A 13,670-nucleotide genomic window follows, 5' to 3' on the forward strand; every position below is an offset into this window, starting at 1 on the left:
TAATACCGCGTGTGAGATTGTTTTGATGAGTGACAATCTAATAGTAAGATACCGGTTTTACAAGCAACTGCGACAATGAATGGCCAATCATCTTCTAATGCATTATAAGGTGGTACATGCATTGTCAAGTTTGATACTGGCTTGTTTCGAGATGCATTAGATCTTCCAAAGAGATGCGGCGGGGCTTCTTAATAGTTGGTGGCGAGGAAGGGTTGCAAGGAGGAAAAGGAACGGTTGCTTGTAGCTACTTTGAGTTTGATGTGGTTGATTTGGAAAGAGTGTAATAGGAGGACCTTCCAAGGAACTGGAAACTCCATACATAAATTGAAGTCCCTTTTTTTGTTATATTCATTATAGCTGGGAATTAGGGCCCATATTGCCTACTTTGTATCAATATGTTGATTTTCTAGTTCCAATTATGGTTGATCTGTAGTAGTTGCTTCCCTTCCCCTCCTATTAGCTATGTAGCACAGACATGGATACGGCAATTCTAAAAAAATGGGAATACAGACACGGTGGGGGACAAGCCACATTTATAAATCAATAATAAATAAATATAATTTCTTTTAATGAACCATTGTATATGAATAATTTCACAAATTGTATAATTTTCTTTCGAAGGCATAATTACAGTTTAACTCAATATTTTGAATAATTTCATATTTAACTCCCCAAAATTAAAAATATTACATTTTGACCCTCCATCCGTGTCCCCGGCGTGTCCTCTATCAAAAAATAATAAAAATTATTGGAACATGTACTCGTCGTGTCCCTGTGTCCAATACGTGGACACGGCGCCCTTTTGGAGTGTCGGTGCTTCATAGCTATTTAGCCTTTACCTGTTATGGGACTTGTTGTGTGTACAGGCTCAATGTCACTCTTGTACATGGGTTCCATTCCCTTTGATGCTCTCTTCCATAATTTAGATCAAAAAAGAAAAGAAAAGAAAACTCTACTGGAGGGCCTTGTGAACGGCATATAGCAGTTACGTGGTTGAATTCAAGTGTAAGAGGTTGGGAATGAACTACCTGAGAATTAATAGATTGTTCAATATGTAGTCTCTCTCTCTCTCTCGTCTCCGACACACATACACAGGTAATGTGTGCATGCAACATACATACACTCTGGTTTGTATCTATACTGGAGTGTTGTAGGGAATGAACGATCTGAGAATTTATAGATTGTTCAATAGGTACTCTCTCTCTCTCTGCGACACACATTCACAGGTAATGTGTGCATGCAGCATACATACACCTCTGGTATGTATCTATGCTGGAGTGACAAACTTTTGTCTGGTATGTAGTTATATTGCCCTTTCTCATGGAGTTGTTCATCATCATTCCCTTGCACACCTTTGTCTGTCATTTTGTTTCCTTAATGTTTGGACAGCTAATATTTTGTTGTCTGTAGTATCTGGTGTGTCATTTTAGCTTCATGTGATGTTATTTTATAGGGAATACTTGCCTAGCAAGAATCTTTCTGCGCAATCTAGTTTGTATTGTACTTGTGAGTACCATGTTTGACGTGTTGTCTTTGATATGCATTTTTCACTACTCTCTTTCTTGTTACATACATAGGATGATGGTTTTCTTGTTTTCTTGGTTTGCGCATTTGCTGCTTGCAGCAAATTCACTTGTGACATACATAGGATGATGGTTTTCTTTTGTTCTTTGTTTGCGCATTTGCTGCTTGCAGCAAATTCATCAGTGACATAATTATGTCCGTCTCATCTTCAATTGCTACGAGGGATCGAAGTTCTGAAAGTGCTCGTTTTGAGATCTTGAATGCAGAATACAGGTGTGGACTATTTTATTTTAGACTTCAGGGCGGTTTCCTGTACATCATTGGTTGTTCTTCTTGATAAGTAGGTTATTGTTTACGTTGTTAATTTTAACTGTTTTTGTCCCTTCTTCAGAAGTTTGTTAGTTGTTACTAGGAGAGGGACAAAGGCAGTATAAATTTTCTTGATCCTATCTCATCCTAAACTGCTTTTGTTCTCTCATATAGTTAAAATGCTGACGTATTTGAGGAGATATAAGTAAGAACATATAAGAAATGTTGAAGGAATACACCAATTCTTAGAATGTTTATATAGGTTGTGAAAGTGTCAAGAGAAACAAACATTTACTAGCTTGTCATTTTTCATTGCTTACCTCAAGCTTATTAGCCTGATTAGTTGACCAATTTCTGTTCCCCATCTATTCCTAGCTTAGCCTGTCTTGTAAATTGTAATCTGTCGCATCTAACGTGAACCCAAGCAACAGGGGCACCTTGATTTGAGGACTGCAGTTTATACTTCATATTTTCCTTTCAGACATTGAGTGTGAACTACATATCCTCTAAACCAAGGTTCGTACAAACTAAAGTTTTCTAAGCCAAAAAAAAAAAAAAAACATTCAATGATGTCCTGGACTTGTTCCTCAATAAAATGAACATGTTTTTTGTTTGGATGAAAAGGTCAGTATGTGGAGAAGTCTTGTTAAAAAAGGAAAGGTGGCTTATGAAGAATTAAGGCTAGCTACAATGTTTGTAAAAGAAATTAATTTGGTTTTTCACATGACCCGAGGATGAGATATTTCAAAGGAGGAGATATTTCATCTGGGTGTTTATATCTGCACGATAGATCAGATTTTGAGTAAGATGTTCAGTTGGTAATTAATTTTATTGAGGTATCTAGACTTTTTCCCCATTTTCCTCTTTCGTGCTAGGCTGACCAATACCACGTCTTATTGTAGTTTCCATGTTGAAAATTGGGTCCTGCTGTCAACGAGACAAAAAATGCCAAAACACTCCTCTTTTGCACATTTTGGGCATTTAAGTACACTTTTACATAACTCGTATACATTTTTAACATCAATCAAATGCACTTTTTCAATCTTAACTACAGCCCAATGTGCCATTTTAATTATTTTCCTTAAAAGCTTCCATTCCTTAAAAGCTTCCATTAGGCAAAGGCTGCCATCGTTGGCTTCTTGGTTTTTCAGCCTTTTCTCATCTCTTAAACATATTTGAGCTTCCCAAATATCATGCTGATATTGGTTTTGACTCAGAAGTACGCCAAAGCTAATCCAAACGCAAGTTTACTTTGCATTGTATTGGGTATGGTTTCGTTGATAATGAGTTGGAATCATGGCATTTTTTTTGGGTAATGATTACTTTCTGGCAAACAGCAGAAAATGAATAATCCGTTGTACCCAAAAAAAGAAGCAGCAGAAAATGTATTTTGGTGCGTTCTCACATCTAGCATTGCTCTTTTTAGCTTTTCTCTATGTTTTGTCTTGACCTTGTTAAGTTGCTGAACGTGAGGGAGCATAATGGCTTGTTTGTTGATTTTAACTAGAAAATTGATGTTAGATAGCTTGATATACACTGTTGGGTCCATTTCCTAACAACTTAAGCTTTGGGGACTACCAGTAACTTAACATGGTATTAGAGCTCAGGTTGCAGGAGACATGGGTTCAAGTCTTTATATTCGCATTTGTTCCCTGTTTGTACTATGTTTCCTTTGCATTCTTTTGCGATATGTATGAATATTTGCATCTCCACATGCAAGACAGGGTTACACTTGAGGGAGGATGTTAGATAGCTTGATATACATTGGTGGCCCCATTTCCTAATAGCTTAAGTTTTTGGGACTACTAGTGACTTAACAGGTGGAACAAATTTTACTCTGAGTATCATTTATTTGCATGTCCTGTCAGTCAATGGTGTCCTTTGAGGCTTCCCTCACTGTGTCATCAAGTTCTTTTATCACTTGGATGCATGTTTCTTAGTCATTTGGGGCCCAGAATTTACAGTTCCCTGAAATTGATTTCCTTTAATTGTTATTGGTTGCGTGCAGTGCAGTTATTCTTGAGAATGAAAATAGTAGCATTCATATTGATGCTGTCATTGACCCTTTGAGCCCTTCTGGTCAGAAGTTGTCTTCGCTTCTTAAAATTTTGTGGAAATCCGTTCAGCCAAGCATGCGGCTTGTACTTAATCCACTGGTGAGTTGGTCCTTGTTAGTAAATATTGAAAACCTATGACTAAGCCTGTCTACTTCTTGCACTGTGAAGCTATGAACTCACTGAGAATAACAAATGACAGATTATTTAAGCTTCTAAATGCTGTATAATATTTTTGAAACTTCAAACATTTAGGTGATCAAGAAGAGCGTCTGTGATTATTTGTGGTCTTGCATATTTTCGTTTGACGATGTTAAATCTCTCTCTCTCTCTCTCTCTCTCTCTCTCTCTCTCTCTCTCTCTCTCTCTCTCTCTCGTTTATGTTCTTATTTCCTATTCTCCACCCTTTATTTTCTGTAATAAAAGTGGGAGATACACAGCCATCACCTAACCGGGACACAAACCCTGTACCATATCATTCGAGGGTGGCAGGAGATATTCAAGTGAGCTGTGCTCCACTTTAAACTCTGATCTCCATTATCTTTATGCGGTACAGCAAGAGTGGTTGATGTCCTTTTTCTTAAATTACACATGAACCTTCCAAACAATTCCTGTAGTGTTAAACTATTTGGAACAATCTGACTTGGTAGCGGATCAAAAAAAAAAAAATCTGACTTGGTAAACTATTGAAAACAATTTCAATTTATTTCTTGCAAACTCTTTTAAGCCTCATAAGCTAATTCATTCTGATTCATGATAAAGCTAATTCTTGTCTTCAATGTGTCAAAGAATGATTCCTTCTGTGTAACTTTTGTTCATGGATTCTGAAGACAAGTAGGAAAGACATGAGGATTTGTGATTGGGTGGGTTCCAAAATAGAGGATTTGAGTTTGCATGAATGTTCGGTACACATGGTTGGTCTGGTTTACGTGTGTGATTTCTTAATGAGGTGCTTGAATTTGCTTCATTCTTAATGGTTGACACCATGCGAAAATGAAGAGTGAAACTCTTTGGCAGATTGATTGTCTCCTGTTATATGTTCCTTTCAGTCCACGTGAATGGTAAACTGGGATCTCCAATCTGTTCTGCTTGACAATAAGATAGGTAAAGACTTGTAAACAAGGAAAAAGAAATAGCCAAAGAAAGAGGAAAAAAAATTTAGTTTGTAAAGCTGACTTGCTTGCAGCTACTGTTTGATTCTATTATGTCTGTTCGGATGTGAAAGGTGAGTGTCTAAAATGTTGCGCTTGGAGACGCTCCAACATACTCGTACCAAATGGCATTCTTGCACCCACAACCCCCCTTGGATGGTTGATGACTCAATATAGATGCATTGTTACTTCATGAGATAACTGTTGCAGTACTCTTTATGAATATTGATTTTATGGGAATCAATTTGTTGGCTAGATCCGGCGATCAAGTAAGCATCAACTGCTTTACTGAGTTCTACTTGATTAGAGTTCTTTTGTTTATCTTGGAAATTATAGTGGGTTGATGACGAATTGTGGAACATTCTCTGTATTCTATGTTCAGCTCGGATGAGATTATAAAGTCAACCATTCTTCTTGAGCGCATTGGTCTTGTTAGTTGCTTTCTGCTGTCAAATCGAAACTCGAAAAGTGAATCGCAAGATGCACTTTATTGGATGATTTATAAACGCATATGCATAAAAAAGAATACATACTGTTTAAAATAAAACAATATCAATACAACTAACCTGTAGCTTTTTATTCAGCTATTATACGAGAAATCGATCAACCTAGTCAATGTCATTTTTTTTCTTGATGGAGAGAACAATGTTGTTATATGCAATTCACGAGTAAAAATAGATAAGACTGGATTTTACCTAATCCTACTGTAATGCATGAATTGTTGGGAACCGAAGTGGATCACAAATTGTATCACAAGTATCCCTTAATTTCTAATTCAAAGCATGATTCGAATTGAAGTGGTTGAAACTCATATGGAATTGTAGAGTTTATAGTGAATGGCATGACTCTAACAACCATGGCTGCTTTGTTCTTCTATACTTTTGTGATATGTTAGATCACTTAGCTTCTTTTGCCTTCCATGTTGTAAAAGTTCAATCTCAAGTGTCTCTTGAAGGGCTGATTTAGAATTGTAGATAACAAAAGGTGTTTCGATGAACTAATAGATGGCTGCTTTTCTGGCAGAGTTCCCTGGTTGACCTTCCCCTGAAGAATTACTACAGATATGTAGTACCGACGATGGTGAAACAAAAGCATTTTAGTTATTGTCTCCTCCTTTATTTGAGGTCCTTTACTTGGTGCCTCAGTTTTGCCATGATATTGCAGGATGACTTCAGCAGTACTGATTACACAGTATATGGCCCCAAAGCCTTTTTCGCCAATATGCCATTGGCCAAAACCCTCACCATGAATCTTGATGTTCCTGAGCCTTGGCTTGTTGAGCCTGTTATTGCTGTGTAAGCATCTGTACCAAATATTTGAGCTTGATTTCTATTCTACAAACCTTTAGAAATCGCACATGTATGTTTCTAGTTTGTAGTGTATTTTAGTTTATTTGTTTTTTGTTTTAAATGTTTCAGTCATGACCTGGACAATATATTGCTTGAGAATCTTGGCGAGCAAAGGACATTGCAAGCAGTGTTCGAACTTGAAGCTCTTGTTCTTACAGGTAGATTCATAAACCTTTTGGAACAAAGCCCTTTTTGATCCTGGCATGATGTCGTCTAATTTTTACGACATATGTACATTTCTAATTTTGTTTCATGTGTATTTAAGTATTTATGATATCGTTGGTAAACTGCCCTCAAAATATTCAATAAGTTCATCTTTGGCCTCAGTTCAAGTAATTTTACCTTGTCCCTTGAATTTTTTCCGTTATTTTTTTTGATACAACCACATAAGTTTGGGGCTGCTTTGGTAATCAGTAAAAGAATAAAACAATTATATGCAATCCATTAGGAAAGCAAGCAAGAATTACAATTGTCCCGTGAATGAAGTTTTTGACTTTGCCCAGTGAAGATAGAATGGTGGTGGTCTTAGAATAACCATAGATTACATAATCAATTTTCTTGATGAATTATTATTACAGGTCATTGTGCAGAGAAAGATCATGAACCCCCCCGAGGTCTTCAACTGATCCTTGGAACTAAAAGTACACCACACTTGGTTGATACCATTGTGATGGCCAATTTGGGTTATTGGCAAATGAAAGTTTCTCCTGGGGTTTGGTATCTGCAGCTCGCTCCAGGTAAAAGTTCTGCGCTCTATGATATGAAAGAAGATGGTGATGGAAATCAGGGCCTGCATTCCTCAAAACGTATCACCATAAATGATTTGCGGGGTAAATTGGTTCACCTGGAAGTGGTAAAGAAAAAGGGAAAGGAGCATGAGAAACTGCTTGCTCCTTCTAATGATGTGAACAGTTCGCATGGGAAGAAAAAGGTGAGCACTTGTTATTAGTCAATTGACTTACTAGATGATTTCCAAGATGTAACCATTTTTTGAATACTTGTACAGGGTAATCAGAACGGCTGGAACTCAAATTTATTAAAATGGGCTTCTGGTTTTATTGGTGGCAGTGAGTTTTCAAAGAAGAGTGGGAGCACTATGGTGGGGAATTTTCTCATCTTGTGGTTCAACTTTAAATGACTTCCCCTCCTCCCTCCCCACTATCTCCCCCTTCTAAATGCATATTTACCTAACTTTAGGAGCATGCAAATGGCTTGCGAAGTGGAAAAAGAATTAATATATTTTCAATAGCTTCTGGACACTTGTAAGTTTCTTTACCCGTTCTCCATTCATTTGCTTTTTCTGTTGTTCTGTCTTGAGGTTATTCTTGGAAAGGTGGCTTAAGGATAATGCATCTTTTTCACATAATCTTTTTTAAAAGTTTTTGCATTTCGTTCAAGTGTCCAAGAATAATGATGGATATGGAGATCAATATCCTGTAGAGTTGAATATGTTTGATGTAGTGGATTGATGGTATTTGTGTCATTTAGCATCCTCTAGTGTTAGTAGGGTAAATAGGTGTTTAGGTCTCTCATTTTATACTCCTTCCGTCCCATTTTGTTTGCTCAGGTTTCCTTTCTTTTTGGGCTTCCCAAATTGTTTGCAATTTTCCATAATTAAAAATCACCAAAAGGGTAAAGTTCGAACTATACCCCTTTAGTTTTGAGTTGAAGGAAATACCAAGTTAACACAAAACCAAGCTAAACGGGTATTTTTGAAAATCTAGACACTTTTCAACCCAAAATCTAAACTGGGATAATTCCCGTGACGAGCAAACAAATTGGGATAGAGGGAGTAGTTTTTTTTTTTTTATCATTTTAAAGAATAGCTATTAGAGCTTACACTCTTTGTATTCCTTTGAGGGATTTTCTCTCTCTTAATCAATCTATCTTTTGAATTGGTTGCGTATCTCTCTCTCTCTCTCGATCAAACTGATTACACCTTAAACTTTATCTTGATATAGCGCTTTATTCGGTCAAAGGAAAGATTGGTAATGAAATCGTAACCAGGAATGCTACATACACTACACATTTTCACTACACCATCCACTACATTTTTTATGGGACTCATTTCGGGTCCACCAAAAAATACAGAAAAATATCCATAAATTTTAAAATAATATTTTAGGGGGCCCTGCAAAAAATCAGCTTTAACCAGTATTGGTAAGTATTATTTCTAAATTTATAGGAGTGAAAATGCTCAACTGCGCAGTTTACAACATACGAACCCATAAATAATATTTATCGATACCCGTTAGAGCTGATTTTTTACGGGGCCCCCTAAAATATTATTTTAAAATTTATGGATATTTTTCTGTATTTTTGTTGGACCCGAAATGAGTCCTATAAAAAATGTAGTGGATGGTGTAGTGAAAGTATGTAGTGTATGTAGCATTCCTCAATGGTAACAACTAGCAATGATGTAGAGTGTTGGAATTATGCATCTAATCCTTTTTCTAGGTCATGAAATGGATTTTTTTTCCCCTCTCGTTCAAGGAATATTCTTCTTAAGCGACTTCATTAGGTGTTTCCTTATATCATAGGCTTCATAGCTTTCTATAGTCACATACCTGTATGGTTGTGCATTTTTACACGGCTTTTCCTTTTCTTTCTTTTCTGCAGATATGAACGTTTTCTGAAAATCATGATACTTAGTGTTCTGAAGAACACTCGTCGACCAGTAAAGTTCTGGTTCATAAAGAATTATCTCTCTCCTCAATTCAAGGTTCTATTATTTTAATTCACCCTTTTTCTGTGGTTGTTCTGAACTTTAGATTTACAATAATAGCCCATGGGGGCCTATACTTAGATGTCTAATATGCAAATGATCTTTTGTTCATGACTTCTTATGCAGGATGTAATTCCTCATATGGCACAAGAATATGGTTTTGAATATGAATTGATTACATACAAATGGCCTACATGGTTAAACAAACAGAAAGAAAAGCAGCGAATCATCTGGGCATATAAAATTCTGTTCCTTGACGTTATTTTCCCTATTTCTTTAGAGAAGGTTTGTCTCCGAACTGCATAAAATGACCCTGCGGCTTTGTTGCTCATTTATCTTCAAATGTTTGCCCGCCTCTCATACATGGTCTGTAGATTTACATGTATGACATATCTTTTGCAGGTTATATTTGTTGATGCAGATCAGGTTGTCCGGGCAGACATGGGAGAACTCTATGACATGGATATAAAAGGACGACCCCTGGCCTATACTCCATTTTGTGACAATAATAAGGACATGGATGGCTATCGATTTTGGAGACAAGTAGATAATTTTGTTTTTGTTTCCCTTTTTTGTTTTTGCTTCTCATTATTCCTTGTGCAGCTAGGATTTGTTTGTTGCAGCTTCTTAGTCCAAGTTTTAACATTTTTCTTTCAAAATCCGTCAGATTTTTGGTGCACTTTTGCTTCCCCTTATGGGGCAAAAACAACTTAAGCGGGAAATAAAGCTGATAGTCGGGAAGCTCCATTTTGATGTTTTTTGCTTCCCCTGTTGCAACACAGCTTTTACCATGATTTAAGCTGCAACAAATAACAACTTAGACACGAAGTGCTGACTTGCTGTTTAAGTTACCTATTACTGAAGATTTTGTGCGACTCCTGCTTAAATTCCTGTGGCTTTTGTTGAATAGGGTTTTTGGAATGAACATTTAAGAGGAAGGCCGTATCATATAAGGTAGGGACGTGCTTTCATCGTAGAATTACTGATTGTATTTTTTTTTTTTCCCTTGTGCATGGGCTGCAATTTAATTTGTATTACATGACTTGCAGTGCATTATATGTTGTGGATTTGGTTAAATTCCGGGAAACTGCAGCTGGAGATAACCTGAGAGTATTCTATGAAAACCTTAGCAAGGATCCTAACAGTCTTTCGAATCTAGATCAGGCAAGTATCACGTTAAAGATTGCAGCTCTTACTCCAACAATGTTCCAAGTGTTTATTTTCACCTATGGTATTTTTCATCCTGCAATTCTTGTTGTCCTACTTACGATGTGTGGGGTTAGGTTTGAGGATCTGTAGGTCTGGACTGGTTTTTGGCTCCCTCCGCTTAGCTCTGCTTGCCCTCCGCCCGACCTGCAACAAGTCCCAAGGCTTGGTGGCAGCCAGTGACCCTCCGATGATCGAGTTAGAACTAGGAAGGAGAAGGTAGGTCTAGGATTAGGGAGAAACGGCATACCTCTCTAGGTTATCTTCCCATCCCTTTCCTTTTATAGACCTCACCTTACTTGGCGACCAAGTAATTGCGTGAAGTATACACTCAGGTAACCGCCTCGGTTGACGTCGCATATGACGCACTGGATAAGGCAATGACTAAGCACATGGCTTGATCTGGTGGCAATGATGACCACGTGTTGTAACCACCTCGGCCTACGTCACAATGACATACATGACCGAGGGGCTTGGTTGCACGAGGACAAGACTTCGCTTCCAAATCACTCGGACATTAGGAGCCTGGTGCAGCCCAGCATAACCGAGCGATATGATAACGGGACCTCGAGGCACTAGAATACGGGACGGAGCTGCATTCCGTGATTTGGACATGTTCGGTGGTACCTGGCTCAGGAATGGTCCGAACCCCATTTCCGGGGCCACTACACGATGCATCTGGATTCCCATACAAGTGAGCAGTTGATGTTTATCTTTCCTTTTAATGCCTATTTCTTCCAGCAAATTGATTTTTGTTTTAGAAGAGGGGGCCTTCACCATAATGATACTCGGTTTTCTTTCTTCTTGCTTGAATTGTTTTGCCAATGAACCCCAGAATAACATCTTCTCCAAGTTGATTCTATACATGCAAAAACTGAACTTGTTTTAAATGCTTTTGTTAAAGCATCCAACTCAATACCAATTGGTGATGGTGGATAGGCTGCCCAGGCTCATATACTAGTTTGGAGGAGATAATTAATTGATGTGGGACAACTCCAACACTCTCCTGCACGTGCGACCCCTAACTCGCATGTGGAGTGGTAAACAAACAACGGTCCGATTATGGCACAAACAAGGGGGAACAAATTCTCTGAAACCCTAGCTCTAATACCATGTTAGAGCATCCAACTCAATTGGGAATGGATGGAGAGGCCGCCCAGGCTCATATACTAGTTTTGGAGGAGATAATTAACTGATTTGGGACAAACTCCAACAGCTTTGATGACGAGTCGTTCTAAATACTATGCAAAAACATGTACAACTAGGACTGTAAACGAGCCGAGTCGAGTCAAGTTTTGGTTTGCGCAGGCTCGGCTCTTTGTAGAAAGGGTCAGCTCGAGCTCGAAACAAGCTGAAGAAATTAGGCTCGAGCTTGGCTTGCAGGTTTTCATCATGGCTCAGGCTCGGCTTGTTAGAGCTTGATTTCGTGCGATATCACTTGTGAGATGAAGAGGCTGGGTCCTCACTTTATTTAGGATTCTCATTCGTGGACAAGTTGTGATCTTTCTGATGTGGGACTAAGGTAAAACTTTGCTGGGAAACCTTCCCTTACCTTTGCCTTCACTACCTGTGATTTGTCCCACGTTGAATGGGAAAAGAATTACCACCCATTGCTTTTGTTCTAAAGCTTTCCACTTGTCTTTTTTGAATCAAATATGTGGGTGCCCAGATTCAACACATGGCAGATGGTTATTGAGTCAGAAAGTTCACAAAGTCGAAACATTACTAGTTTGACATATTTACCACAGCCTATCATATGACTCGCAAGCTCATCCAAGCTGAGCTGTTGGTAGCTTGGGCTTGGCTCGTTAACAAAACGATTTGAAAAAAGCTCAAGCTCGTTTGTTTACCTTCCGAGTCGAGCTTGGACGAGCTTTTTTCGAGCCGAGTTTCTAGCTGCTCGCGAGCGGCTCGGCTCATTTGCAGCCCTACGTGAAACAGGAGCCATTCATCGAATGTGGAACTGTTCTTCGGTTGAGTGCCTTTTTTAATGATTTTGATTTGAAGAATGAGCTGACTAATGTTTATTATCAATCGTGGAATCTCATTCCCCTGCATGTTCTGTGAATTAAAGGATACAAAAAGTCCTTCCACAGACTTCCCACTTTTGTTTACCAAATCTATTTCTATTCAGGATCTTCCGAACTATGCTCAGCAGACGGTGCCTATCTTCTCACTACCCCAAGAATGGCTATGGTGCGAGTCTTGGTGTGGTAATGCCACAAAATCAAAGGCAAAAACCATTGATCTCTGCAACAACCCCATGACGAAGGAGCCCAAGCTGCAGGTAAATATGAATTTCTGAGCATCTACAAACCCTCCACAACATGAACCATTGTTATGATTACTGATTAATGTCCTATCAATTTGTTCATTTTCCTTATATTTTCAAAGGGTGCTAGAAGAATTGTTGCAGAGTGGCCAGATCTTGACTTTGAAGCAAGAAGCTTCACTGCAAAAATCTTAGGTGAAGAAGTTGATATGCAAGAACGGGTAGTGTCTCCTATAAAAACACAAAGTTCAGTTAGCGATAGTGAATCTGAAGACAAGTCAGAGTTGTGAATACGATTTTCCATAAGCATATAGCTGGTATTATTTCATACCGAGTATTTAACAGAGATCGAAGACACCCGATGGGTCTATGGAATCATTGATAGCCTTGGAAAATTTCGACTCTAGAGAAGAGAAGGCAGTGTAATCGATTTTTTTGAAGGCCAAATCAGTCAGTGAATCTCAGGATAATTCTCTCACTGGAGGAAATGGTCTCTCTTTTCTGAAATTAGATTTTTGCTCTGTATGTTAGTTAAGCAGATATGTATGAATGAATGTTAGCATTTATAGAGAGCAAGACTATTAGGAGATTGTAGACTTATGCATGGCTTCACCACTTAGCCTAATAGCTTTACATCAGGGAACATCGTTCATGAACCAAAGGGAACTGAGATATTATTTGAAATCGGAATGTCTTGTGCACAGATGGAAATTTGGTGGGAAAGTAGCTTGAAAACTTTAAATGATTTGCCTATATGGTCCCTCAATTTGTCATGGATATCTGGCCTATATTTAGTTCTATTTGGCGAGTCCATTCATACTTCCTTTCTGGGAGGGTCTGCTTGATTGGATTATTTATAACTCCAAGGTAGTAGTTGTTCAAGTGACTCAAAGTTGTGATCCTATTTCAGACAATGGCTTGATTGTAACGGCCTTCTCAACAATTGAGTGAAGTTTATATGTGATGATTTGTTCCAAAGCAGTTGAAATTTACAAAATCAATATAAACTCTAGCGACTTTCTAATTAGTTCAAGTAATTTTACACGTGGAGTACAGTTTTTCTTCTGATAAGAAAAACAA

The 13,670-nt window shown here is 38.1% G+C and overlaps 1 protein-coding gene across 1 annotated transcript in view; it reads left to right on the forward strand.

Moving 5' to 3' along the window:
* The window catches only part of LOC131326300 (UDP-glucose:glycoprotein glucosyltransferase), a 33,020-nt gene extending 19,688 nt beyond the window's left edge, over window positions 1–13,332 (forward strand). The window contains exons 23-37 of the mRNA XM_058359039.1: window positions 1,696–1,797; window positions 3,842–3,989; window positions 6,062–6,118; window positions 6,203–6,333; window positions 6,457–6,545; window positions 6,966–7,318; window positions 7,394–7,486; window positions 7,585–7,649; window positions 9,007–9,109; window positions 9,239–9,397; window positions 9,515–9,655; window positions 10,023–10,066; window positions 10,162–10,276; window positions 12,453–12,605; window positions 12,713–13,332. Of these exons, the coding sequence (XP_058215022.1) occupies window positions 1,696–1,797; window positions 3,842–3,989; window positions 6,062–6,118; window positions 6,203–6,333; window positions 6,457–6,545; window positions 6,966–7,318; window positions 7,394–7,486; window positions 7,585–7,649; window positions 9,007–9,109; window positions 9,239–9,397; window positions 9,515–9,655; window positions 10,023–10,066; window positions 10,162–10,276; window positions 12,453–12,605; window positions 12,713–12,880 (1,921 nt within the window). The 3' untranslated portion in view covers window positions 12,881–13,332. The remainder of the gene's footprint in view (window positions 1–1,695; window positions 1,798–3,841; window positions 3,990–6,061; window positions 6,119–6,202; window positions 6,334–6,456; window positions 6,546–6,965; window positions 7,319–7,393; window positions 7,487–7,584; window positions 7,650–9,006; window positions 9,110–9,238; window positions 9,398–9,514; window positions 9,656–10,022; window positions 10,067–10,161; window positions 10,277–12,452; window positions 12,606–12,712) is intronic.
* Window positions 13,333–13,670: the final 338 nt, after the last annotated feature.

Source organism: Rhododendron vialii, chromosome 5a, assembly GCF_030253575.1.
Source record: "Rhododendron vialii isolate Sample 1 chromosome 5a, ASM3025357v1".
NCBI lineage: Eukaryota > Viridiplantae > Streptophyta > Magnoliopsida > Ericales > Ericaceae > Rhododendron > Rhododendron vialii.